At 37.7% G+C, this 25,204-nt stretch overlaps 1 protein-coding gene and 1 long non-coding RNA gene across 3 annotated transcripts in view; one reads left to right on the forward strand and one right to left on the reverse strand.

Moving 5' to 3' along the window:
• Nucleotides 1-3,872, forward strand: part of nek7 (NIMA-related kinase 7) — a 62,983-nt gene extending 59,111 nt beyond the window's left edge. For both annotated transcript variants that reach the window (XM_079244650.1, XM_079244651.1), the window contains exon 10: nt 1,505-3,872. In XM_079244650.1, the coding sequence (XP_079100776.1) occupies nt 1,505-1,618 (114 nt within the window). In that variant the 3' untranslated portion in view covers nt 1,619-3,872. The remainder of the gene's footprint in view (nt 1-1,504) is intronic.
• A 7,642-nt stretch (nt 3,873-11,514) lies between these two features.
• On the reverse strand, nt 11,515-12,304 carry LOC306759330. The gene is made up of 3 exons (XR_013771419.1): nt 12,190-12,304; nt 11,769-11,900; nt 11,515-11,656 (listed from the first exon to the last, which is right to left on the reverse strand). It is a non-coding gene; the product is annotated as an uncharacterized lncRNA (long non-coding RNA).
• Between the last annotated feature and the right edge of the window lie 12,900 nt (nt 12,305-25,204).

Consider the following 25,204-nt stretch of genomic DNA (forward strand, 5'->3'; position numbering starts at 1 on the left):
ACTAGACTCAGATCCAGTAACTTGTGTTTTCAGCTCCTAAAATTTGAAATCCACAAAGAAACTAAACTAAAAGTATCATTTTTGCAGTTAAATTGCAAAATGATGCAAACACACAATGGCTCAGGTAACACACATGAGGATGTGAATCTAGTTTTGACCTTCTATGATGAATATCTTATCATTGCAAACATTAAGTTGTCGTGATGTTTATTATCTCTTGGGCTGAATAGAACTAATCAGTAATGCCCATAACACTCCAAGGCTTGTGTAAACACACTGTCTTGGTGTTCATGGCTTCCACTCCCCAGTCAGTGACTCTGCATCCTGAACTTCACTGTGGTGAGTTTGAATTGGATCTTTGTTCCTGTTTCTCTGTTCAAAAGTAAATTTAGCTGAGAAATACTTTTCTTATAGCACAATATTTACTCCGTTAGGCCGGTAAAGGCTAATTGTGAAGGATTTCAAGCCTCTCTGGTGTCTGTGTGTTTTTGCATTTGCAAGAGAAATTGTGCAAGTGTATATTTGTTACAGGAGCTCTTTTTCCACACAGGCACACGCACACACACACATACACCACGCTAAGCTTCAGCGTTACCCCACATGTCACCCGCATCCAGGAGAAAGGAAGACAAAGCGAAAGATAGCGGGAATGATAGAGCGAGAGACAGGGCAATGGAGAGATGGAGATGAGGGGGGGTGCCTGCAGCGCCTGTCTGGATGTAAACAATGCTCCTGAAGGATCGGCAGCAAACTGTCAGCTGCTCATCTTTGTTGTGTCATTTAACCATCTCCGTCTGTGCCCCCACCCCCTCCTCACCCCAAACCTTCATTCGCTAGTCCCCCCCCCCCCCCTTCCACCTGATACTCCCCCACCCAACTCGCCATGCAAAGAAGTGCATGAATATTTTACATATCTGCATCTCTGCTCTCCCCCATCTCCATTCTGTGCAACTAATTCTCAGACCGTCTGAATTTGCATCTTTTTCTCACTTGCTCTCACACACACACACACACACACACACACACACACACACACACCTAAAAACAACGGCTGATGAGAAGCTGGTGCCACGCACCAGCCAGGAAGTCGGCAGACAGTTACCATAGCGACCTCATGTAGATGTTTTATTTTTTTTTCTCCTTCCCCATCTTGTATTATTTTTCTCTCTTTAAAAAAAAAAAAAATAAAAAAAGCAGTTCTTTTTGGCCTGCAAGCCCGTCTGTCCGATGCTCTGATCCTCCAGCGTGGTGGTGGAGGATCACGCTTGGGTTGCTTGCTTGTGTCTGGGCTCTGGACAGACCAATCAGCGATCACTTCTCCGTCCTGGTGACCTGTTGCTTTGCCATAGCCGTGCTGGAACGACGTCACCCACACAATGTCTGTTCCTCTCCCAGGATCTGCTCCATTTGGTGCAAGTTCAGCGTCATTAACTGTTTTATTTCTTTTTGTGCCTCCCACCCCCCCCCCCCCCCCCCCCCCCCCCCCTTTTTTTTTTTTCTTCAGCTGAGGAACCTGGTAGATATGTGCATCAACCCTGATCCAGAGAAGAGGCCGGACATCGGCTACGTGTATCACATTGCCAAACATATGCAGAATGTGACACAGCAGAGCAGCTAAGCCCAGAGTTACACACCCTCTGCCTCGCAGACCCCCCCCCCCCCCCCAAATATTCCCTCCTGCTTTTCATGCTGGACTTGTAACACATCTTTAAGCATTTTTATGAAAACTTACTCATCGTTAAGCGTCTTGTATTGATTGGTACATGAAACAGATTTTATTGTTTACGGTCTGTAAAGTGACTGGCACAAATGCTGAAACTGAATATTCAGAAATCCAGATTTACATCTGAATGCCAGGTTTCAGTTTTAGGAATTAGATTTCTCTCTTCCATTTCATTTCTCAGCTCGTACGGCTGACGTTTCTCACAGCTGGGAACGTCACGCTTCAGACAATCTCCCTTTACCTCAATTAGTGTCTTTTTCCATAGATAAAACAACTTTTAGGACCGTTAAGGTACCCCCTAAGTATCTAACAATTTTTTGGACAGTCAGCAGTATTGTACCAAAAAAGCAAAGTATAGCGTTCAAACAAAAAGGGCGCACATCTCTACGGCTCTACCCTCGGCTATTCTAATGTATTATTACTCATCTGAAGTGTATCAGTTATGACACCCAAAATGTCTGTTGCAGGAAAATTATTATAATAATTATTACAGCAATCATCTTTTTTTCCCCCCTACAGTCGGATTAGTAAAAAATATTTCCTTTCAATTTTGTAATGTCACATTGAAAAGTACAGATTCAAGTAGATAAACTTGGGGAGGGATCCATTTTTATAATGTTTTATTATCAATTTGACCGCTATTATTTAGAGTCTTCCCCAGGTCTTGTTGACTTTCACTGTCTGAGATCATACAGTTATTTAGCAAGTTAAAACCTTTAATGTAAGTTTACGGGAAGAGGTTTTTGTTCACGCTGCGACAGCAAATCTGGGACTAAAACAGTTTGATGACTCAGGTGGTGTTGTGTTGCACTTTTTACTGGAGGGTGATCAAATCGAATGTATTAGAAAACGGAAGGATCATTTAACTCTACAGTGCCACATGTATCATTTGATACATGCAGTTTTGAGACTTTTTGCATCACTTTATAGCAAAAATGTGTCTCAAAACCCTGTTACACACAGCCTGACTCTTTCCTTCTGCCCCCCCGGTGGAGACAGTAATGATACAACAATGCACTACAATCATTTTAACATTTCACATGGTGACAAACCTGAACCATACAAAAATATTTTTGATTATTTTTGACATTTTATTAAAGGGCCAAATAAAGACTTTAGATTTTCGCCCTTTTTTTTGATCAGGCTTTATTATATTGATTGAAGGGTAGACTCGGAACATACTGATGGGAAGAACTTGGAAAAATATCCTCATAACCCTTTAACTGTAAATCATTTGGACTCCTTTGTGTGGTCTAAAAACTTGAAAATGTCTCTTTTTGTCAGCCTTTCAGACACAAAACTAAACAGTTTTATGCTGTTTACCTTACACCAGGATATCAACATTATTCTTCCTCTGTTCAACATAAGCAGGTTGTACAGATGTTACCAAGTCTGATGATGCTCAGGACACCAAAAATTACAACACAACAAATTAATAAAGAAAAAGAGTAAAACACAGCTCTCCATCAGGATGCTGTGGATTCGTTTCACCCACTGGAAGGTCTGTTTAACCCGAGACCTTCTTACTAGTGTTGCAGTGTTTCTGCGTATGTGTATATTAAGTAACAAAGAAGAGATAGGAGATCCTTTCATTGTGTAGCTGTCCATGCTATGAGGACAGCACATTAGACTGAACTGATGTCCTCTGTTGTCCAAGAGGACATGCAAGTAAAGTCACGCAGACAGCTGCTTTATATCTATGGAAAAATTGGAAAGAGGAAAGAAGACAACATAATTGTGTTTTACTGTACAGAGTGCAGAAATTAAGATCCCACTGAACTGTTTACATCAAGAGGTTTACACTAGTGGATCAGATCCACACTGGTTATCCAAGATTTGTATCATGACATTATTAATACCACGTTGAAGGTATAACAAATAACAGCGCTTGGTAACACTTTATATGATCTAACAGACTGTTAACCAAACTGTAAGCCCATTTTATTTTTATCTAATACTGTTAACACGCTTTATACAGAATCAAAACTTATAGGAGCAAAAAAAAAAAAAGAAATGTAAATTTTTTTTTTTTTTGGGGGGTTAACAGAATATTTTGATAAAGTGTTGATATTTAGAGATTACGGCAAAACCAGTGTTTGCCCTTTCCGTTGGCATGTGTATACCCTTTTCCCTGGATTTCACTCCTTTACATCACCTTTTACTCTGCCAAAGCCAAACCAGTTTCTTTGCAATTCAAGTCTTTTTAATCATCTTTAGCTCCAGTCCAGATAAAGTTGTATCAATACATTCTAAAGAAGAATGTGTGCATAGCAGCAACACAATGCAGTATTCTGTTGTTTATGTCTGGGAGTTGTTGCTTTAAAGCACTTTTTAGAGATTTTTAGTTGTGATGCTGTTCAGGACTTCCAAATTTATACAATAGAGTAAAATGAGTAAAATACTAAAGTAGAATCTCCTTTGTCTTCAAGACGCAGCCGCTCATAGTTTTCTATAAGAAAGTTTTTGCTGAATTAATATTGGCTTAAAAGTGAATCGACGTGGATGATCAATAAAACCAAAACACCATATTTATGGGAAAAGGTTCTTTTATTTGTGTAAGAGAATGGAGTATTAGTTTTTTTGTTAGTTTTTTTTTTTAACCATACAGAGGGAATGTTTAATACACACAGAGCTAAGTCACTTTAAGGATTATGACTGTTTCTTTATTCTGTTTTTTCTTTCCTTTCTGTAATGTAATGTACGTTTCATGTCCCTTCATGTCCATCTAGCTTACTTACTGTTTTTGCATGCCTGCTAATGTTGGTATTGAAGTGTCCAGAAAGTAAAAAATATTTACAATCAAATATTTATTGTTTTGGCATCTTGATTTGTTTTCTCAACATTTCATTTGAAAATAAATGCTCATATTATAAATACCATGTATGAAAAGTAAATGTAATAAAGGTTTGAAATTTCTTTTGGACGTGAATGTTTGAAGGTCTTACCAGGTCACATATACTCTTAAAAATATATGAATCAGAACAACTTTTCACCGTATATGTGCCGGGATGTGGCTACGTTTCCTCAGCCCACTTCCAAAGAAACTAAATTAATCGTACAAAAACAAATGATTAATCTCACAGACCAAAAAGGAACATTTAGTTATTGTCCACTTGCTGAACTACATTTCCACGGGGCGTCCAGGACTATTTGAAAGGATGTTTTTATCTTGTTATCCAAGTTTATTGACATAATGGTAAATAAAATCGTTTAACTTTTTGTGGATCGTAAGAATAAACATTTAGCTTTGAGCAGTAGACAATAACTACTCATCTGCAATGTTGTTAAAAGTTGTTTATGTGGGAATCTATTTAAAAAAAAGAAACCAGTAGGTCTATCTGATGTACAAAACCAGTCAAATGCTTTAACTCATCTGCTCATTCAACATAAATTGGTGCTTGGGTAAGGTAAATGTATTAGCTTAGGGGTGTCCGAACCGCTGTCTTGCAGGTTTTTTCATGTATCCCTGCTCCAACAAACTTGACTTCCATTAAATGGATGTAACAGCCAATTACGTTCTGCACAATGACTGATTCATTTGAGTCAGGTATGTTGGAGCAGGGATACATGGAAACCTGCAGAATTGTTGACCTCGAGGACCGGAGCTGGACACTTCTGTGTTAGATGTCATTTTTGCTGCAAATTTAACATGTAAGATAAAGTCTAGTTTTTTTGGGGGTTTTTTTTTTTTTTTTTTTTTTAAAAATCAGAATAGTTCATTTTCATAAAGATGTAATCTTATGTGGAAAATCTCATCATAAACAGCTTGCATGTCTCTCCACCTCCCTCTCTGCTCGCCTTTGGCTCGTTTTCAAACACATCCTGTTGAGGAGGAAGAGCAGGTCGTCCAATGACCGGAAGGTTGGCGGTTCGAATCCCGCCAACAGAAAACAACTGGATACATATTTGTTTTGATGAATCAGCACAACTTGTAAATCTTTGTTTAAACAAATTCTTGTGCTGTTGACAGAAAAATACTCAAAAAAACTGTAAATGTTTCAGCTTCTGACATTGAGTTATTTTTACATGAAAACTATTAAATTTTACAGGAAAATTAAAAAGTTGCACAGATTAAAAAAACAAAAAAAACAACAAAAAACAGCTAAATGTCCTGGAGTGTTTAGCTTTCACAGCAAAGCGGGATTTACAGCTTTGACAAGGCAGAGTTGTAAAAGGTCAAAGATCTTCCTCATACTGAATACATGGTGATATGCAGCTCCAACGAGGCTTTGCATGTTAGAAACATACAGAAAATATCGCAACACAATAATGCAACATCGGTAAACTTTAAACAATCTACAAGAAACTGTAGCCATTGCTCTGTTCAGTTTCCTGCTGAAGATGGGAAATGAATTTGATTTCATAGTAATGATGAGCGTAAACTTTCAGTCCACTACGTTTACATCTTCCTCCATCAGATGTGATCCCATCACATCCGTCATGAACCAACGCTTCTGAAGGATTTGGTCTCTTCTGGTCGTGTTAAAATGACTGTTTGTGCCGTCGACTACATGACCTGCAGACTGAGAAGTCACAGATTTGCTGATCTACCATGGAAACAAGAGTGGCACACTTTTCCCAGTTGGAGCAGGAAATCCTAGAAGCATGAAGAAGTCGAGGACCAAATCCAAAGAAGGGAAAGACCACCATGGTTGTAAACTGAGAGGAAGTGTGGCAGAGTACTGCAGACTGCTGGAATGCGTAAGTATTGTACAAACGCTGCTGCTGCTGAAACCATCACAACAACAGTCAACATCTGTGTAGTCGTCCCTGGTTATAAACCTGTTGAAATTACAGGTGAAACTGACACATTATGTAAACGTGTTTGGCTATTAAAGCACTACCAGACATCTTTCTTGCCTTCCCTGGCCATTAAACACGCCATGGCATCAAAGAGGATTTGTAACAGGTGTATTACCGGTGGACGGAGGGGATGCCCTCCAGCGTTTCCTCCTGGCACTGCAGGCAGACCTACAGAAGGCAAAGCTGGCAAATTATAATACCAAAGCCAGGACAAGGGCTCAGATAGAAATGACCTTTGGCCTCCTGATGTTTTCACCATTTAAGGCTCAGCCCAGTCAGGATCTGCTATCTTGTCTGCTTAAAAGGTTGAGGAACCACTGTGGTAGATGTCGTGTGTGATTTCAGTTTTCAGAGTTTGTTTTTTCATCCATATTTAATAAAAATAAACACCATCGCAGTCTATTTATATGGAACCTGTATGGTATATGTAGCCCATGGGGAAGTGTAAATTACGTAATAATTGCAAAATCTTTTATCTGAATTTTTTTTATTTAATAAGTGTTTACATAATGACAGTGGGTCTAGTTCAGTGGGATAAATGTGTCGTAAGCAATGGGATAAATATTTGTTTCCCTTTGTGGTGACTGCTGAGTGCAATTGGGGATTAGATAAAATAGATCCTGGAAGCCAGACCGGATTTGGTGCAGCCTTCCTCCACAGAATGAATCTCCATGGTAACTAACGTCATAACATTTCACACTTTTCACTATCCTGCTTTTGTGCGACCAGATTACGGATGAACCCGGATGAAGATATCCCAACTTTATCCCTTATCCTGTATTTTTATGCAACGGGCCCCGGGTCTGATCTCATTAGATAATGTAACAGATAAATTCTGTACTGAAAGGGGGGAGGCAGAACGCATGAAGAGAAAACAGAAAAAAAAAAAAAAGCATCAGGAGCGTTGAGCAAAGATGACCTGAACTCTGTAACTTTTTTAATTTAGTTTAATTTTTAATGTCAAATTTGCCAAGCAGAAAACATTAAATATTAGAATAAATGTAACGTTGTCCATCATCATACCTGGTTTTAACATGCATGTCTGGACATTGTAATGCAGATAATCTCCAGTCTACTGCTATGTGTGATATCTAGAGTGGATTGTAAAGCAGCTTAACTTGTTCAGCACATTTCATTTTCAAGTCATTCAGAGAGTTTTACATAAAACAATCATTCTGCGTGCTTTAATGCTGGACTGCACAAGTTTAAAAATATTAAAAGCATTGCAGAGGGTTTAAAGAAGCATGAAAGACGACAACAAATAACAAAATTCAGAATAAACTAATTTAAATAAAAAATAATTAAAAGCAAGGTACTGAAACACCATTTTGTATATTTGAAAAGAAATATTTGGCTCCTTTTTTAATTTCCATCTAGCCTGGGTTCAGCTCAGGGCGTCCTAAACACCTCAGGTTGACCCTGTTTTATTTCTTGTATTTTTATTTCTATTCATACTTTTATTTTTCTGAGTGTTTGACATACATTGTGTGCCTGTGTGTGTTTTTAATGTCTTGTATTTAAATGTGCTCAGTTAGAAAAGAATCACTGATATATTGTTATGTGGACAGAAACAATCTTCAACTAATTCATTTATCATTTTCTTAACAGCTTAGTCCAGTTCAGGGTGGCGGAAGCTGGAGCCTATCCCAGTAATCATTGGCATCAGACGCAGGATACACCCTGGACATGTCGCCAGTCCATCACAGGGCTGCACAATAACTATTAGCTGATAAAAATTCTAAAATGAAGCAGAAAAAGAAGAAAAGAATTGCATTTAATTACATTCTTATCTCATAACCATTTGTGATCAGTCACTTTCTTAACTGCTTGTCAAGTTAAGGGTTGCAGGGAAGCTGGAGCCTATCCCAGCAGTCATTAGGCAAGAGGCAGGGAACACCCTGGACAGGTTGCCAGTCCATCGCAGGCCAACACAGAGACACAAAGAACCATTCACACACACTCCTAGGGAGGATTTAGAGTAACCAAATAACCTCACGTGCATGTATTTGGCCTGCGGGAAAAGCCACCCCAATACACTGGGAGAACATGCAAACTCCACACAGAAAGACGTCTTTTTTTTTTTTTTAGCCGAGGCTAAAACCGGTGACATTCTGTGAGGCCACCGTGCAGCCCATTCATAACCATTTGGTGAATATTAAAAATGTGTTGTAAAAATCTTCTAGATGATCAGTAAATGATGGTTTGGTCTGCAGCTCCATCAGGTTCTTCTTCACAAGTGACCGTCTGGCTTTGCCCACCCAGGACCCCGTGTGTTAACATAGACTTAACACAGAAACAACAAAGAAAATATCACATTACAACACGACAGAATGAGTAAATATCAGAAAACTGCAGCTTATAGGTGCAACAGTTGAATGTGCTGATTAAAAACTATTGATTATCAATGTCTGACAAGTGAAATCTACTTACTTGCTTCGAGCCTCATTTCTTCATTCTCATCTCTGTGGAGAAAAAGTTGAAAATAAGCCGAAACAATGACTTTAAAAGGATTGTTGATAGTTAGTGATAGATGTGACAGGAGAATTGATGAAGAGGAAGAAATGCATGTTCTTTACTTTCTGGACTTTCTTTGCTTCTTCCTGTAGGCCGTAAATAGTTTGATGATGATGATGATGATGCCGATGATTAGATAAAGCACAAAACCAATCACAGCTTTGTCATTGTCTGAAAATGAAGGTCACAAAACATTAAACCAGGTGATTATTGATTCAACACAGCGAGTTTTGAACTCAAAAGCAAGGTAAAGTTATATTTAATTAGTGATTGTCATTTGAACAGTACGTACAGAGAGTGTGAACTTCCTTTGTTACAGGTAAGCTCCATAATTCTCCATTGTAAGCAACCACCTGGACGGAGAGAATGTGACTTTAATAAACAATTTAAAGTTTTAATGTTCTTGTCAAACTAATATATTATACAAACCTTAACAGTGTAGGTTGTAAGGTAACTCAGATCACTGAATTCAAATATACATTTGTCATGTTTTTGCATGTGGCCATCATTAAGATATGCTATATAGAGTTTTTTAGGTCCATAGAATTTTCTGGCATCGTGATGACAGTTTATTCTGATCACATTATTCTCTGGATTTTCTGTTTCTTGAATTTTGACAGCTGCTGGTACTGTAAGAAAAAAATGTAAAAAGTTAATTACAGAACATACAGAGTGAAATATGAGTGGAATATCTTGACTAACATGCACCTGAAATATAAAAATGGTGAAAGTATAGAGAGATACACACATCTGTCATTTGAACAGTTTTATATAAATTCAGAGAAAAATGATTAAATTTATCTGAACAATCAAACAACAGAAGTTGTGAGTGAAAGAGTTTCATTATAATGTGTATCTGAATTTTCTCTGAATTTGTTTATGTTTACTTACTTCCAGGCTCAGTTCTCCAACTAAAGGTCTCGGTTTTGCAGGGAACTGGCTTGTTGTTGTAGGTGGGCTGGAGTTCACAATAATACTCAGTGTACGGTGTCAGTCCAGTAAGTTCATAACTTCCTCCATCAGGTTTGATCCCTTTAAATACCAATTTAATGAGAACATGTTAATATAAAAACATCTGTAAATCTCAAGTTAAAGCAGCAGAATTATCCATGTCAGGATATTTAGTCAGGTTACACATCAAGAACATTTCCATCAAATCCCCCATGAGCCTCTGCTGCTGTAGATCACTGCTTCTGGTCCTGGTGGTTAAAATGTCAGAACGTACCGTTGGCTACATGACCTGCAGACTGACATCTGTTCACATCTGTCTCTGCAGAGGAAACTGGTTCAGATCAGTTCTGAGGGGAAAACCTCCTGATTTGTGTTTTATTAACTTTCTTCAGTTAAACTAAAACAAAACTGAGGTGATTTTTGGAGCCAAAGAGAAACGACTACAGGTCACCACAGAGCTTCATTCTAAACACCTGAAAACCACCAACCAGGCCAGAGATCTGGTGCACTGATGGACTCGGACTTACATTTTAAAAAACACATCAAGGGAAAAACAAAGTCAGCTTACTGTCACCTTAAGAATATATCAGTGATAAAAGCTCTGATGTCACAGCAGGACCTGGAAAAACTGCTCCATGCTCTCATCTTTAGTCGACTTGATTACTGTAACAGTGTTTTTACAGTCTTCCTAAAGAATCAATAAGACACCTGCAGCTAGTTCAGATCTCTGCTGTTTGTCTTCACTAAAACCATGAAAGTGGACCACTTCGGTCCAGTTCTGAGGTCTTTACACTGGCTGCCTGTCCGCCAGAGGACAGACTTTAAAGTTCTCTTACTAGTCTATAAAGCTCTGAATGGTTCAGAACCAAAGTACATCAGAGACCTCCTGTCCCATCATGAACCTACCAGACCCCTCAGGTCCTCTGGATCAGGTTTTCTATCAGTTCCTAGAGTCAAAATGAGACCTGGAGTAGCTGCATCCAGCTTCTATGCTCCACATGTCTGAAACAAACTCCCAGAAAGCCTCAGATCAGCTGAAACACTCAGTTTATTTAAACCGAGGTTAAAGACCCTCCTGTTCTCTGCTGCATTTCAGTCGTTTTTATTCACAATTAGTTTGAGGTTTTTTTTAAGTCCAAATCTACATGTTTCCTTTTTTTTAATGTTATTTCTGTGTTTTAATTTTAAATTCTGCTTCTTATTTTCTAATGTTTTATTGTCTCCATAAAGCACTTTGAATCACACTGTTGTTGTTTTGTGCTGCAGAAATAAACTTGCTTTGCCTTAATAATGTAAAGCAAGACGTGACTCGATAGATCTTCTGGGTTTCATTCACTAAGAAACTAAATCCTTCTAAACATTTAAATAGCAGAAACTCATTTAAATGTCTTTTTTTTTTTTGTTTCGTTTTTCCTCTTTAATAAAAATGATCCAAACATTTTATCCCCAAAATAACTAAAACTACATTTATAGATAGAAACTTAAAAGACAGTAAATTGAAAGCATTTCACTTACTTGGTGTCTGACAGGAGCAGTTAGGAGTAGTATTATAAGAGAGTTTGGGAAGGTTTTGGAGAACATCTCCACAGTTACTACTGGTTGTATTCCATTTCAGTACAGTGGAAATATTGGTTTTTTCAGGATCAGTCTTGTTTATATTGAGATCTGTTGGAACACAGTCAACATCAGTAACAATAAATCCAGCTCATGTGACTTCTGTCATTTCACACTGTGTGGTGATAAAATCTGTAATTTACTGAAGTAAACATCAACATACGACAGATGATATGAACTGGGATGGATGGAGTTTGTATGGAGACGTTGTTCTGCTGGATCAGACCAGTACAGATGTACTCAGTGAAAGGCTCCACATCAGAAATATTTACTGTCCGATTTTTGTTTCCGTCTTCTGAAGAGAGACAAAAATGAAATTATTTCCTCCTTAACTGGATCAAAATGTACAGTTCTTATAAGCTGTAATGTTTTTTTCTTTACATAAAATGTCGACTTATTCAGAGATAAAAATGAAAAGTTTCATAGAAAATAAAGAAAATAACATTTATTAAACATCAAAATATTCATCAGGCCTCTAACGTTTCATGAACATGAGATTTTCTAAATGTCCGTGTTTTTCTGATGTTCATTATTTTATAAAGTTTCTGACTGTTCAGTCTCGTATTTGTCATCTGTTAACTTACCTGAACAGGTGTAATGAACTGTGACGTTTTCACACTTTGAAGGCAACTTTGTTTCTATTTTAGCAGGAAGTCCTGTGGGTTTAGTCTGCTTGATGTTGCTTGAAGGGAGAAAATCTGGAAAATAAAAAAACAAAATTTGATAAAATCAGATCTAAAGGGTGAGATTTTTAAAATAATGTTTTATTTTGTGTTTATCTGTTTTCTTACCAACAGAAATATATCTGCTGCGATTAAAGGAGGACACCGTACAGTTTTCCAGAGAGAAGCTTATGTTAAAATCTGAGCAAAAATCCTCGTCAGCAAGTTTGAAACAGAATCTTCCTTTTTCTCTTTGCTCATATTTATCTTTAAGTGTTGATGACAGTAAAGAGCTGACGTTCCAGTCACTTTGGTAACAAACATATCCAGGCGGGTTGTTGGAGTCTTTAATATCATCAGCTGAAAACACAAATAATAACCGTATTATATCTGTTTTACAGTCTGATGAAACAAATAATATCAAGTAAATTATAACATTATATTATATTATAATATAATATAAAGTAAATGACAAAACAAAAGTATGAAGTATTTGTACTTACTCATGTTTTCTGTTACAGTTTTATGTCTATCAGACAGGCAGGTTATTTGTCCGTCAGCTCTGACAACGCTGAGCATATATTCAGTACAGGGCTTCAGATGTTTGATTTCATGTGTTGGGTTTTTATTGGAGACGATGAACTTCTCATGTTTCACTGTTTGGTTTTGTTCAGTAACAGTAATGCTGTAGTTTCCATCAGAAGGATTCGTCATGTTAATCTTGAAGCCACCTTGGATACTTTCAACTTGGTAAAAACCTGCCCAGAAAAAAATCAACAAAACTCTGATGTCAGTTAAAATAAATTAATTAAAATTATATGTACACCTACTGTAAATATACTTTTATAGTAAAGAGAGAGAAACACAGAAAGGACACATTTACTGCAATGGTTTGTAAAACATGGTATGTAAACTGATACTCACACGGTGGAGGTGGGGTTGGTCCAGGACTTGTTTGGTTTCCTGCTTCAGTGATTAAAGTACAAAAATAAAACATTAAAACATGAATATATACGTACTGTACTTTGCCTTTAAAAATGTCAATGAATGTGTTTTTATTTGGAAATGGAGACGATGTTACTGAACAAAACTTCACATTTACCACACGTTCCTTTTGAAAAATAAAATATTTATAGTGTTTGAACAAAAAAAGCAACGTCTGGCCTGATGTTCATGAAAAAAACAGCTAACTGTAAATTCTTCACAATTATCTGCGATTTGTCCTCAGCAGAGCTGATTTCCATCATATACACTCTACATCTATACTTCACATTATCCAGGCGTAATTCTGATTTACTTGAAAAATTGTTCAAGTTTAATATATTATAAATATAGAAACTAATTCTTAACTAAACAGACAACAAATACAAACAGATTTTATTTTAAGGAGTGTCTCTACTAAAACCTATTTTATCAACAATATTCTGTCCAAAGTCAAAGTGATGACTGCAGTGAGTCACCGTCAGAAAGACAGGAAGATGCTTGTTTCACTGGCTGGAAAGTGAATGACATCATTGTTTCTGTGGTGGAAACGTCTTTATGAAACTCATCGACATTTTCAGGACAGTCCAGGACTACAGATCTGATTCCAGCCGTGTTACTGGGATGAACACTTCCATAAATGAGCGTAAATGTTGGATTACCACAAAGAAAACTGACTTTGCTCAAATGTATTTTGCTGAAACTTCTCAAAATGAAAGATGAAAAAATGTATAATTTGTTTTATAAACAAGCATTGAGTCAGGAAATCATCTGATAAATTCAACACGTACACAAAGTGTTTTATCTTGACTTGAGGGTGTAGTTTCAGACTTTCAGCTCATGTTACTGCTAAACATTCATATAAGAAGTTATTTATACTTTGAAATGAAATGATAAATAATTGCAATTAAAGCTCAACCTGAAAAGAGACTGCAAGTATTTCCTTTATTGGACTTGAATAAAAATCAATTAAAAATGAATGAATGAAGCAGATTTAATATGAATTCAGGCTCATTTCTGAGTGTTTAAGCTGACTTTGGTATTTTAGTTTTTATCTTGTCATTTTTGTAGGTAAATCCTGAATTGCGGTTGTTCAGTGAAACGAGATCCAGTTTTAATTTCCAAGAGTTTTGCATGTTTGCTCATCTCACTGACATTCTGGAGAAGACTGTGACTCTGCTGCTGCTGGAGGTGTAATTACAGAAGAGCACTGTGGTGATTATTCATTAAGTTCAATATAAATGACAACAATCACTGGTTTTACCTGGAAATATAAAAGAGAAAAACTATTGTGCTGAATAATAAACTGGTCTTACTGGAAGGATTTTAACATTGTAATGATTATGCATCATATTATAATATGTAAGTTCAATGTAAATGATTACTCACCTGCATCTTGACCTGAAAATACAAAACAGAAAAAAAAAGAAATGTTTTACTACTGTTCAGAAATTCATATATTGGATCAAATGAACATATAAACAACAAAAATGTTTTATAATATTAATATACCAATTTATCTTTTTAAGTACCACATTTCATCTTTCAACGACAGGGTCAAATGCATTATGTGGAGGAGACAATACTTTTCAACATGGTTGCCATGACAATGTGACAAAAACACCACATTTGCTATTTCAGTAGGCAAACCGCTATTTCCTGCCTTGCACTAAAACACAGAGCCACCCTACACTTACAGAACTGGTTTTAGTTTGGCCTTATCTCTGACTCATTTACAAAGACTTCAAATCCAGGAAAACACTGAAAAGTCTCCAAAAAAAAAGGAAAAAGTATATATATATATATATATATATATATATATATATATATATATATATATATGTATATATATATATATATATATATATATATATATATATATATATATATATGTATATGTATATATATATATATATATATATATATATATATATATATATATATATATATATATGTGTGTGTGTGTGTGTGTGTGTGTGTGTGTGTGTATATATATATATATATATATATAGAGAGAGAGAGATTTCTTTACATTGTACCTGCTGTTTTTAAAGTTTTACTACACATCAGGATTTTTCTCCCAATACGAGATCATTTCATCATGTCAAGTGAAAATAGATTTAAATTAGATTTGATCCATGTGTAAACCCATTCATATACAGCAAATGTGCAAATATTTCATCCTTTAAAAAGAAGCATTAAACACTGAAGACTGAGGCGATCAGGGACAGTCAGACGATGAGTGTCAGGATGTGGTTTGGTGCATTCTTGTTTCGCAGCAGAGATGCACGCTCTGCAGTGACTCTTCACAGCCGTCTCTAAACCGGTTGTGTTGCTTAGTAGTTTCGTACGGCCCGATATGAACTGTTTTAGCAAATGATGGATGAGTTTGGAGTGGGATTATTTCAGTCAAATGAATCTGGTAACGATGTTTGAGTTAAATCTTTAGTTGGAAAACATGCAAACACCATGATGTCATTTCCAACTCGACTGAACTGAACGGTCCAAACAAGACAAGAGAAGAACTCATCAATGAGAATTTCATCATTGAGGAATTGCTTGTAATTACTCCGAGGAATTCAGAGGAAAAAAATATAAATGATGATAAACTACCAGAATAAAGTTAATAAAAAAAGGTAATAACATGTCTTAATTATTAATCATAAAGACTGCTTCATTCATTAACTAGTTCAAATCAATTAATTGTAATTTAACTCAACTTTATTTGTACCTCACTGGTACTTTAACACAGTCATCTCAATCCACCTTTAGAAACAATGTAAAACGTATTCACTTAATCCAGTTTATAGACTTAAAACTGTCTTTAGACTTTTAGTGAACACCTCACAGCAACCAATAAACCTTTTTTTTTTTATATATATATAAAAGAATACTTACATATTAGTCACTTTGTATGCAAACTAAAATACGTTTTTTTTTTTGCTTTTACTCAGTGACTGCTCATTACTTTGTCACTGTCATATGATTCCTGAACTTATTTCATGTTTTTTGGAACTGGGTCATTGGTGGAGCCTGAATATTTATTTACAACCAGACACACAGAATAGGCTACTAATTATTCTTAATCCCTCAGACTGGAGTGTGTGCAGACGTAACATACAGCAACATCATTTCATTTTCTAGAAAATTACACAAAAGAGAAAATTGGAGGAAAAATTATATGTTTTAATCTATTGATTTCGTAGACTGTTTGTTTAAGATGCTGAATTTTAAAGTTGAATGAGTGATCATTTCTTTAATAAACAATAGTATTTGCCCATATATATTAGATATATTCCCATTTGAAGAAAAATTCAGACTAATCGATTAACAGTTAATAAATAAATGTAGTTCAGAACAAACTTAAAAAAGAAAAGAAGCAAACTTAACTTTAACATTAAAAGTTTCATTTAATTCTAAGTTTATTTTGTTTATATTTTGAAAGTTCATTTTTGCACACTCCACACAAACAGATCTCCTTTAGTCGCTGGTTGATCACACAGTTTACAACAGTTTATTTCTATTTATTGATATTTTGCACTTTTACGTAGAGTTTTATAGGCCAGTTGTTGAAACGCGCCGGCTGTTTTGGTTGACTCGCTGTGAGATTATAATCTGGCTTTTCCTCAGCTATTTTATCTTGAAATATCACACTGTAAAAAAAAAAAAAAGATGCTACGTGTAGTCATATTTTTATTTACTATGTGTTTACAGATGTTATACTAAGATTTAGGGTCTTGCGCCTACATAAAAACCTGTTCATGGCAGGAAGGGTTAGGCCTCCTAAAGTCTGGAGCCGGCTCTGGTCACAGTTCATATGAATCGCCGCCTCCTCTCTTATGACCCTCCCTCTCTATACCAGGCTACAGCAAGCGACCAATGGCAGTTCGTATTTTCAAAGCAAAAATGGCGGCGAGCACAACAAAACTTTGAGGACAACCAGGATCTGGCGTTACCTCCAGTAAAACGAGGGTTGTTGGTGAAGAAGTTTCTGCATAAAGAACGGGTCGGATAGGAATGGCCTTGTATTTGTAAAGTTTACCGCCGTGAGCGCTAAAAAGGGCTGCAGTTCAACTCTGAGCTCTTCTTCACTCAAAAGTAACAACAGAAACATTTGAGGTTATTTTTACATGTTCCACAGAGTGGTGATATTCCTCTGCTAAGCGTGTTTCCACTTTGCACATGTGGCTTGTGGCACAGTTCGTTTTGCTCTACAGGTAACCGCCAACCTTGATTTAAAACCATTTTGCTTTTTGTTCCTTTAAGTAAAGTGAGTAAAAAATGGACTTTGCAGTATTACTAACAAAAAACAAGAACCATATTGATTAATGTACAGTATGTCTTGAATAGAATCATTTTTTTCTTTCCACACAGTCAGCTTGTGAGTTATCATTGTGTAATATATTGAAAATGATATTTTATAGGTTTTGTAAACCCTTATTTGATCATTATAATCCTAGCTGTGTAATCTGTAGCTGTGTAGTATTGTATGCTCGGTTATTTTCCTCAAAATTTCTATGGATTTTAGAAGTTTTTGAGAAAATATGTAGACCATTGAAATAATGAAACTGGATATTATAGGACTGAAAACAAACACACACACACAAAGCAAACAAGAAAAAGTAATTGGCAAATCATTTACACATGCTGGTAAAGGTTGTATTACTTCTTCAAATATTTTCAAAGATACAACTTTATTTAATGAAAATCTAAAACCAATAAAAACCATAATTTGTGTTTATGCTCAAAAAGTATTTCAGTAAAGTCCCAAGAAGAAATAAACCACTTGCTAATCATTTAAACCAACATGTGACTTTAACAGCTCTTAACATACGAATCATCTCTCCGTTTATTTTAAGAGCTGTAAGACTGCAAGTCCTTATCTGATTACTACCATTCAACTGAAAGCTTCTACAACACGCTTGTTTGTTTGTTTCTGTGTGTATGAGTGAGAGTTAAATCCTGGAGAACGCGGCAACTTTATGATCAATATTAATTATATAGTTCCACGTACGGGAAACTGCATCTGCGCATAAAAGAGACCAGCTGACAGTTTATTTTCACAAGATTTTTTTTTTTTTTTTTTTTTTAAAAACACTTCATTCTCTTGGTTAAGACCTTCAGAACAAATGGTCTGAATAAGCTCCAAGTCAGATCAAAGTGTCTCATGTAATCATAGCTGCGATGTGTAGTAAGTGTGTGGCTCTGTTAGCCTTTAGTTCATTTACTCCTTCTCCTGCACTGAGAACCACATGTCCAGTAACTGTCTGAATGTACACGGTGTTAAACTTTTCTTTTTCTGCTTTTATTATTTTACATGTAGGAATTTTTATCCTGCAAGATAAATTTCCAGCTTGTTATTATTTATTTCTAACGTGATCATCATTAGTTAAGTTGCATAACTATGGTGTGAGAGACAGTGGGACAAAATACCTGTCAACAGGTGCAGAAGTCTGACTGAGAGGAACAGAAAACACCTGACTGTAGCGGAAACATTCAAGGATTGTTCAACAAAATATTAGTTTATGAGTGATGTCATATGTAAGAAAATATCTTATTTGTTTGCCACGTCTCGTCTCGTCTTCGTGCCGCTTATCCGGGGTCGGGTCGCGGGCGCAGCAGCCTAAGCAGGGAAGCCCAGACTTCCCTCTCCCCAGCCACATTTGCCAATTCTGCGGGAGGGATCCCGAGGCGTTCCCAGGCCAGCCGAGAGATATAATCCCTCCAGCGTGTCCTGGGTCTTCCCCGGGGTCTCCTCCCAGAGGGACGTGCCTGGAACACCTCACCAGGGAGGCGTCCAGGAGGCATCCTGACCAGATGCCCGAGCCACCTCAACTGGTTCCTCTCGATGCGGAGGAGCAGCGGCTCTACTCTGAGCCCCTCCCGGATGACCGAGCTCCTCACCCTATCTCTAAGGGAGAACCCGGCCACCCTGCGGAGGAAACCCATTTCAGCCGCCTGTATACGAGATCTCGTTCTTTCGGTCACGACCCACAGCTCATGACCATAGGTGAGGGTAGGAACGTAGATCGACTGGTAAATCGAGAGCTTTGCCTTCTGGCTCAACTCCTTCTTCACCACGACAGACCGGCGCAGAGCCCGCATTACTGCAGACGCCGCACCGATCCGTCTGTCGATCTCACGCTCCATCCTTCCCTCACTCGTGAACAAGAGCCCGAGATTTTTAAACTCCTCCTCTTGAGGCAGGACCTGACTCCCGACCCGGAGAGGGCAATCCACCCTTTCATAAAATCTTTATTTATTGTTACTTTAGTCAATTTCAGCTTATTTTATAGGCTTTTGTTTTTTTCCTTCTTAATAAAATAATAATAAAAGGGTATGAATAAATATGAGCACACACACACACACACACACATTTATATATATATATATATATATATATATATATATATATATATATATATATATATATATATATATATCAGTTAATGCTTTTTTTGTTAGTTTGCAGATGACACTGCTTTATTTCTGTTATGGGGATGATTTAAACAGCGGCGTCAGAAAAACATTACAAATGAAATAATAAAAAGGAAGGTTTGATGACACTACGTGGACGCCTTGCCAGCAGCAACTATATCACAGACCTGAGTTATTTCTCAATCATAAAGAAACTATGTTCATAACTTAAACTTTTAGAAAACAGGAGTAAATTATACTTTGTATTGATGAAGTGAACACTGAGAAAGAATTTAGGTTTTTAGGTCTTGCAACAAACTAAACAAACTAAAATGGAAAAATAACATAATATACATAAAATCAAGCCATCATAATTTTTTATTTTAAATAAGGTAAATTATATTCTCGGCACTGACACAGTGAGAATGTTGTACTATGAACTGGTTTGAACATACTACTGTAAATTATATTATTTGTGGAAGTATCACCCCTTGCTTCTACTGCAGAAAAAAGCCCCTATGATCAATAATAAAGTAGTTTATAGACAACAAACTTTTTTCTTACACCGATCTTGGTTGACTTTAGATTTTAACAAAAAAGTCTAAAGCAAAGAATAAATCTATATCTGTTTATCTCTTTCACTATTTTTTTTCTAATATTTTTTTTTAACAAAAGCTATAAAGTTATTAGAAATACTCGCTGCTTCATGTATTAAACATTTTCTACTTTTAAAGACAATTCCTATGTCTTTTAATAAAATAATCATTATCATTATTATTTTTGTGTATACAGAGAAGAAGTTAAACAAATTTGCCATAAGACAGGAAAAAAAATTATATTAGCAGAAATGTGTGCTTCTGCAAGAAAAGTAAAAGTACATTCAAAGTACATTTATATAAAAAAATAAGACATTAGCTTGGATTTCATTTCAACCCAGACCTTTGCGGCATCACATCTCCACTTTAAGATGTATGAAAGGGTTATATGTCCGCACCTGCTGAATAAAATCTGATTTCAACACAAATAACAATTTTATATGATTTTACTTACAAGTTGCCAAAAAGGGGATTCCAGCCCAGACCAGCAGGAGCGTGGGAATACACAAGCCCGCCATACTCAGAGGTACAGTGGGTATGTGCAGTGTGTGATAGTTAGAGACACACAGCAACCACTGATATATTTCCACTTGTGCTGGTGTATGTTAACCTCTAATAACAGGAAGTTTTTTTGACAAGACATCAGTTTTTATTCAAAGAGTTGAGTCATGGCTTCACAGTATACTGGAGACAACACATGAATTTACTCGATACCTACCATAAAAGGTGATGAAAGTATTTCAGAGCACTTTCAGAGTGTTTATTCTAAAATAACAAAAAGGGTTTTTAAAAAAAATTTTGTTTTTGTCCTTCCAGGATGGCATTCACACTGAAGAGGAATTTACATTTCAGCCACCCAGTTATTCTTAAGAAATCTTTCTACTTATAAAGAAGATGGTACTTCTTCAAGGAATTTTCTGTGCCTAAAGCCAAAGTAGGAGCTTTTTCAGAACATTCACTCTCATTTTTTCCCTCAAAGTCAAAGTGAAGAAAACAATTCAGTCTTTTCTTCCACAGCCATTTGTGTCATTCTCTTAATTATCGCTGTTGTTAGCATGTTGGAGGTCATTAGCTGAGTGTTTGTGGTCTCCTTCCTCCTTGCATCCCATGGGCCAACCCCCCCACCCCCAACTCGTCTCACTCAACACCGTTCGTTCCTTCTATTTTATTTCCATTGCACCCCCCCCCTTTAACTAACCCATCCCTCTGGGTCCTCCAAATCCCTCTTGGCCGTCGAGCAGTGGGGGTGGGCAGTGGCTTTCTCCCTGTAATGAACTCCACAGAGACTGCTGTTCAGATTCATCACAGCAAAAATTGCTCCCATGGAGCCCTGAACACAGTGAAAACAAACAAAAGTAAATATCTGGAATTAATACACAAGTTGTTTGGCCTTTCCCGGCATCTAAGCCCCCACCCTCACAGACTCGCTTCAAAGTGGAGCTCTAAACTGGCGCTCCAAACTGGCCATGCATGTTGTGTGTATTGATGCTTTTTTTGTTATCATTTGTGTGTATAGGTTGCATTGTTGTTTCCCAAACAGTGCATATCCATGCATCCAGAAGTCCATCTGGTGGCGAAAACTCCACACTGCACACGCCGCGGATCAGAAGCCTTCCCCGACTGGTGATGCAAAGAAAACACTTTATTATAAAAGAATGTGGCAACACAAGGAACGCTGATACGCGGGTGCACCGCTCGGTGATTAATTCATGTGAAAAAGTGTCGAGCAGGACCAGTAGATTCTGCCTTTGTGGATGAAGTGAGAGATTTTTGTCGTCACAGATGGCAGGAGTTGCAGTTGTGAGGCTTGTGTCAAACCACAGAGATGGTAAAAATAGAAATATGATGTGACAAGTGATCATTTGGCTTTTTCTCAGAAGTCAAATTTCAACAAACCTGTAAAAGCATGAATGCTGAGCTTCACAATGAAGCGACTCAATGACTTTTGGGCTTTTTTTTTTTGTTGCTGTCCTGTCTGGACGGGAGCATAATATCAGCTAGGAGGACAACAATCCCATCTGTGTTGTAAGATGCTGTTTTGAATTAGTTCATAGATATGAAAATAGTTTTTGCCATTCATAAATGCCAGATCTTAACCTAGTTGAATGCCTTTGGAAGTCTTTAGACCCGGAGTGTCCAAAGTCGGTCCTCAAGGACCGATGTCCTGCAGGGTTTTGATAACTTTCCGACACACCTGGCTCACATTAATCGGATCCAACTGTCAATTAAGTTCTGCACAGTGACGGATTCATTTGATTCAGGTGTGTTGGACTAGGGATACATGGAAAACCTGCAGGATTGTGGCCCTCAAGGGCCCGAGCTGGACACCCCTGCTTTTGACATAGAAGTTGAATAAACACTGGAGGAAATCTGCATCCACATTTGTGTTTTGTTCAGCCTCCGGCGGTTAAAAGTGAAGCCTATGCGGAAGTGCATAAAACTGCAGTTCCCCTTTCACCCACTAGGGGCTGCAAAACAGAGCAAATCTCCATAGACTCCCATGTTAAAAAGGCCAACTTCACGGCAGAAATAAATATTTTACAGCCTGGTTCAAAAATCCATTTTCGGTTTATAGGTCAGGTTTATCTTCATGACAACTGTGGGGGGAGTGAATTTTTTTCTAACTCGCCCGTTTTAAAGTAATTTAATCTCAAAGTTCGGCATATTTAGGGGCGGGTCCTTTTGATTGACAGGTACCAATCTCCGGCTTCAAGTAAGAAGAACGTAGAACAACCGCGGTTTTTAGATGGTTAATAACGTGACTTAACTTTAGCCCGCTTACCTCCGTTAGCTGGTTAGCTCCTGTTATCTCCGAGTTAGCTCACTTAGCTTTTAGCTACAGAAAGCTCGGAGTTCGCTTGATGTCAATCCTACGCCATGACACTCACGACTGCCCTCTCAGCTCCAGCTCTTTGCCCATTTTTGTATTTTCCGGGCGAGACGACGCGCATGACGCTGCCAACATGGCGACGGTAGAAACCGCCCACAGAGCTTCAATTCAGCTCTTCAGAAACCTATGGGTGACGTCATGGAGGCTACGTCCATCTCTTTATATACAGTCAATGGTTTTATTAATAAAACACAATAATTGATCATTTTTAAATAAGCCTTTTAAACAATAAGGTCCCAGAAATGTGCATAATTCAACTTTATTAAGTCAGAAGAAGATGGAGAGTCTCTGAATAACATGTGAGCTGAAAGATGTTTTAATTATAAGTTACTTTATAACCAATGTACATCTTGGGCTTGTGTGTACATTTAAAGAAGAAGAAGAAATATTCTCACAGTTCATCATTCGTCCCAGGTGATCTCTGAGTGTTCTGCGGGAGAAAAATGGGGCCGTTCCAGGGGACATCGACTTGGATCCCCCCCCCCCCCCCCCCCCTTTCTCTCTGTTTGTTTGTTTTGTTTTTAGAAGCCTGGAATATCAATATTTTTTTGCACATTTGAAATAGCTTGTGGCGCATGCTTGGCAATGGCAGCCTCAGCTTCAAACATATTAGTTTGCGGGGAGATAAGAATCACCAGGGACGGTCTCCAAGCACAGGCGGGAGCAGCAGCACAATCCTGTTCATCATTTGAAGGTTGCTATTGTTTGAACTTCAGTAACTTTAAACGGGTTAAACTCATATTTAGAATGAAACAGTTGTCTTGTAGGCCTGCTCGGTTTTCAGGTTAGAATATTTGTCAGTGGCTGCTCTCCTGGGGGAAAGTTGTGCGGTTCAGGTAAAGAAAGACGGTCCCTGCAGTCATTTATCAGCTGGAAGCTACATCCAGCAGGCCAGCGCTGGCGTCACTCATCAGCGTTGTTGCTGACACACCAGCATCTGTGAAGTCAGGCGCATACACAGTAAACTCCACACATAATAAGCATGTGTACACACACACACACAAACACTGATGTAACGAGTGACTCTTGCTCTGCATGTCCTTAATCTGCAACCACCAGGCCGGCACAGAGGGGGCATAGTAAAGAACAAGCAGCCTGCAGAGAGCTGAGCCAAAATAAAAAGCCAAGTAGCTCACTAAACCTGTCAGGGGCTCTTAAAAGCCATGCACTCCCTCTCCCTCGCCCATCCAGCAGGCCTACAGGCGGTTTGTAAAATGCCGCCCCGCAAAACTTAACTCGGAAGCCTCGTCCCAGCTTTCCGGAGCAAGCGCTTTCACAAACTGTAAACTATTGGGAACAAATGCCGTCTTAAACATGTTCAAAAGAAACTTGATACTCACCGAGATGCTTTACAGGTGGCTAAAGGTGTGTCGCATGGGAAGGATCCTGCTCAACGCACACAGTTTGAGACCGCATCTCTTCCTCCTCCGGGTTCATCACACCACATCCGGTGAGCAGAGAAAGATGCAGTGTGAACTAAATCATACTCTAAGCGTGTGTGTTTTCACATTTTGAAAAGGGAACCAGCGTATTCCATCTTTAAATCGGTTGTTTACCTGCTGCTGTAGGATAAAATGCAGACACGCAGAGTTGCTCGACACTTTTAAGCACATCATGTATTTAGGTTTACATTCACTGCACACTGCCGCCATCTGAATGGTCCCAGTTTCACTGTACAGCATGACAACCACCCAACCAGAATCATCTTCAAATCATCTTCATCTGAACCATCCAGAAACAGATGGTTTGATCACCACAGAGTACTGATTTCAACATCATGGACTCAGTCGGGGATAGAAGACGCTGAAGCAGACGACTCACAGAGCAGTTATGCTAAGTGCTCCAAGATGCTGGAAGAGTGGATGTTGTCAGCGCCTCATTGATTGATTTATTTATTTATTTTTTATAAAATATGTTCTTGAAACTAGTAAAATAGCATAAAATAGCAACACAAAGCAACAAGAACAGGTACAAATATAACAGATTTGTGCTGGAAGAGGAATGCATCTGCATATTACAGATATAATCGTTCATTTAACTACTAATCAACACC

This window comes from Telmatherina bonti, assembly GCF_933228915.1.
Source record: "Telmatherina bonti genome assembly, chromosome: 8".
In the NCBI taxonomy this organism is placed as follows: Eukaryota; Metazoa; Chordata; class Actinopteri; order Atheriniformes; family Telmatherinidae; genus Telmatherina; species Telmatherina bonti.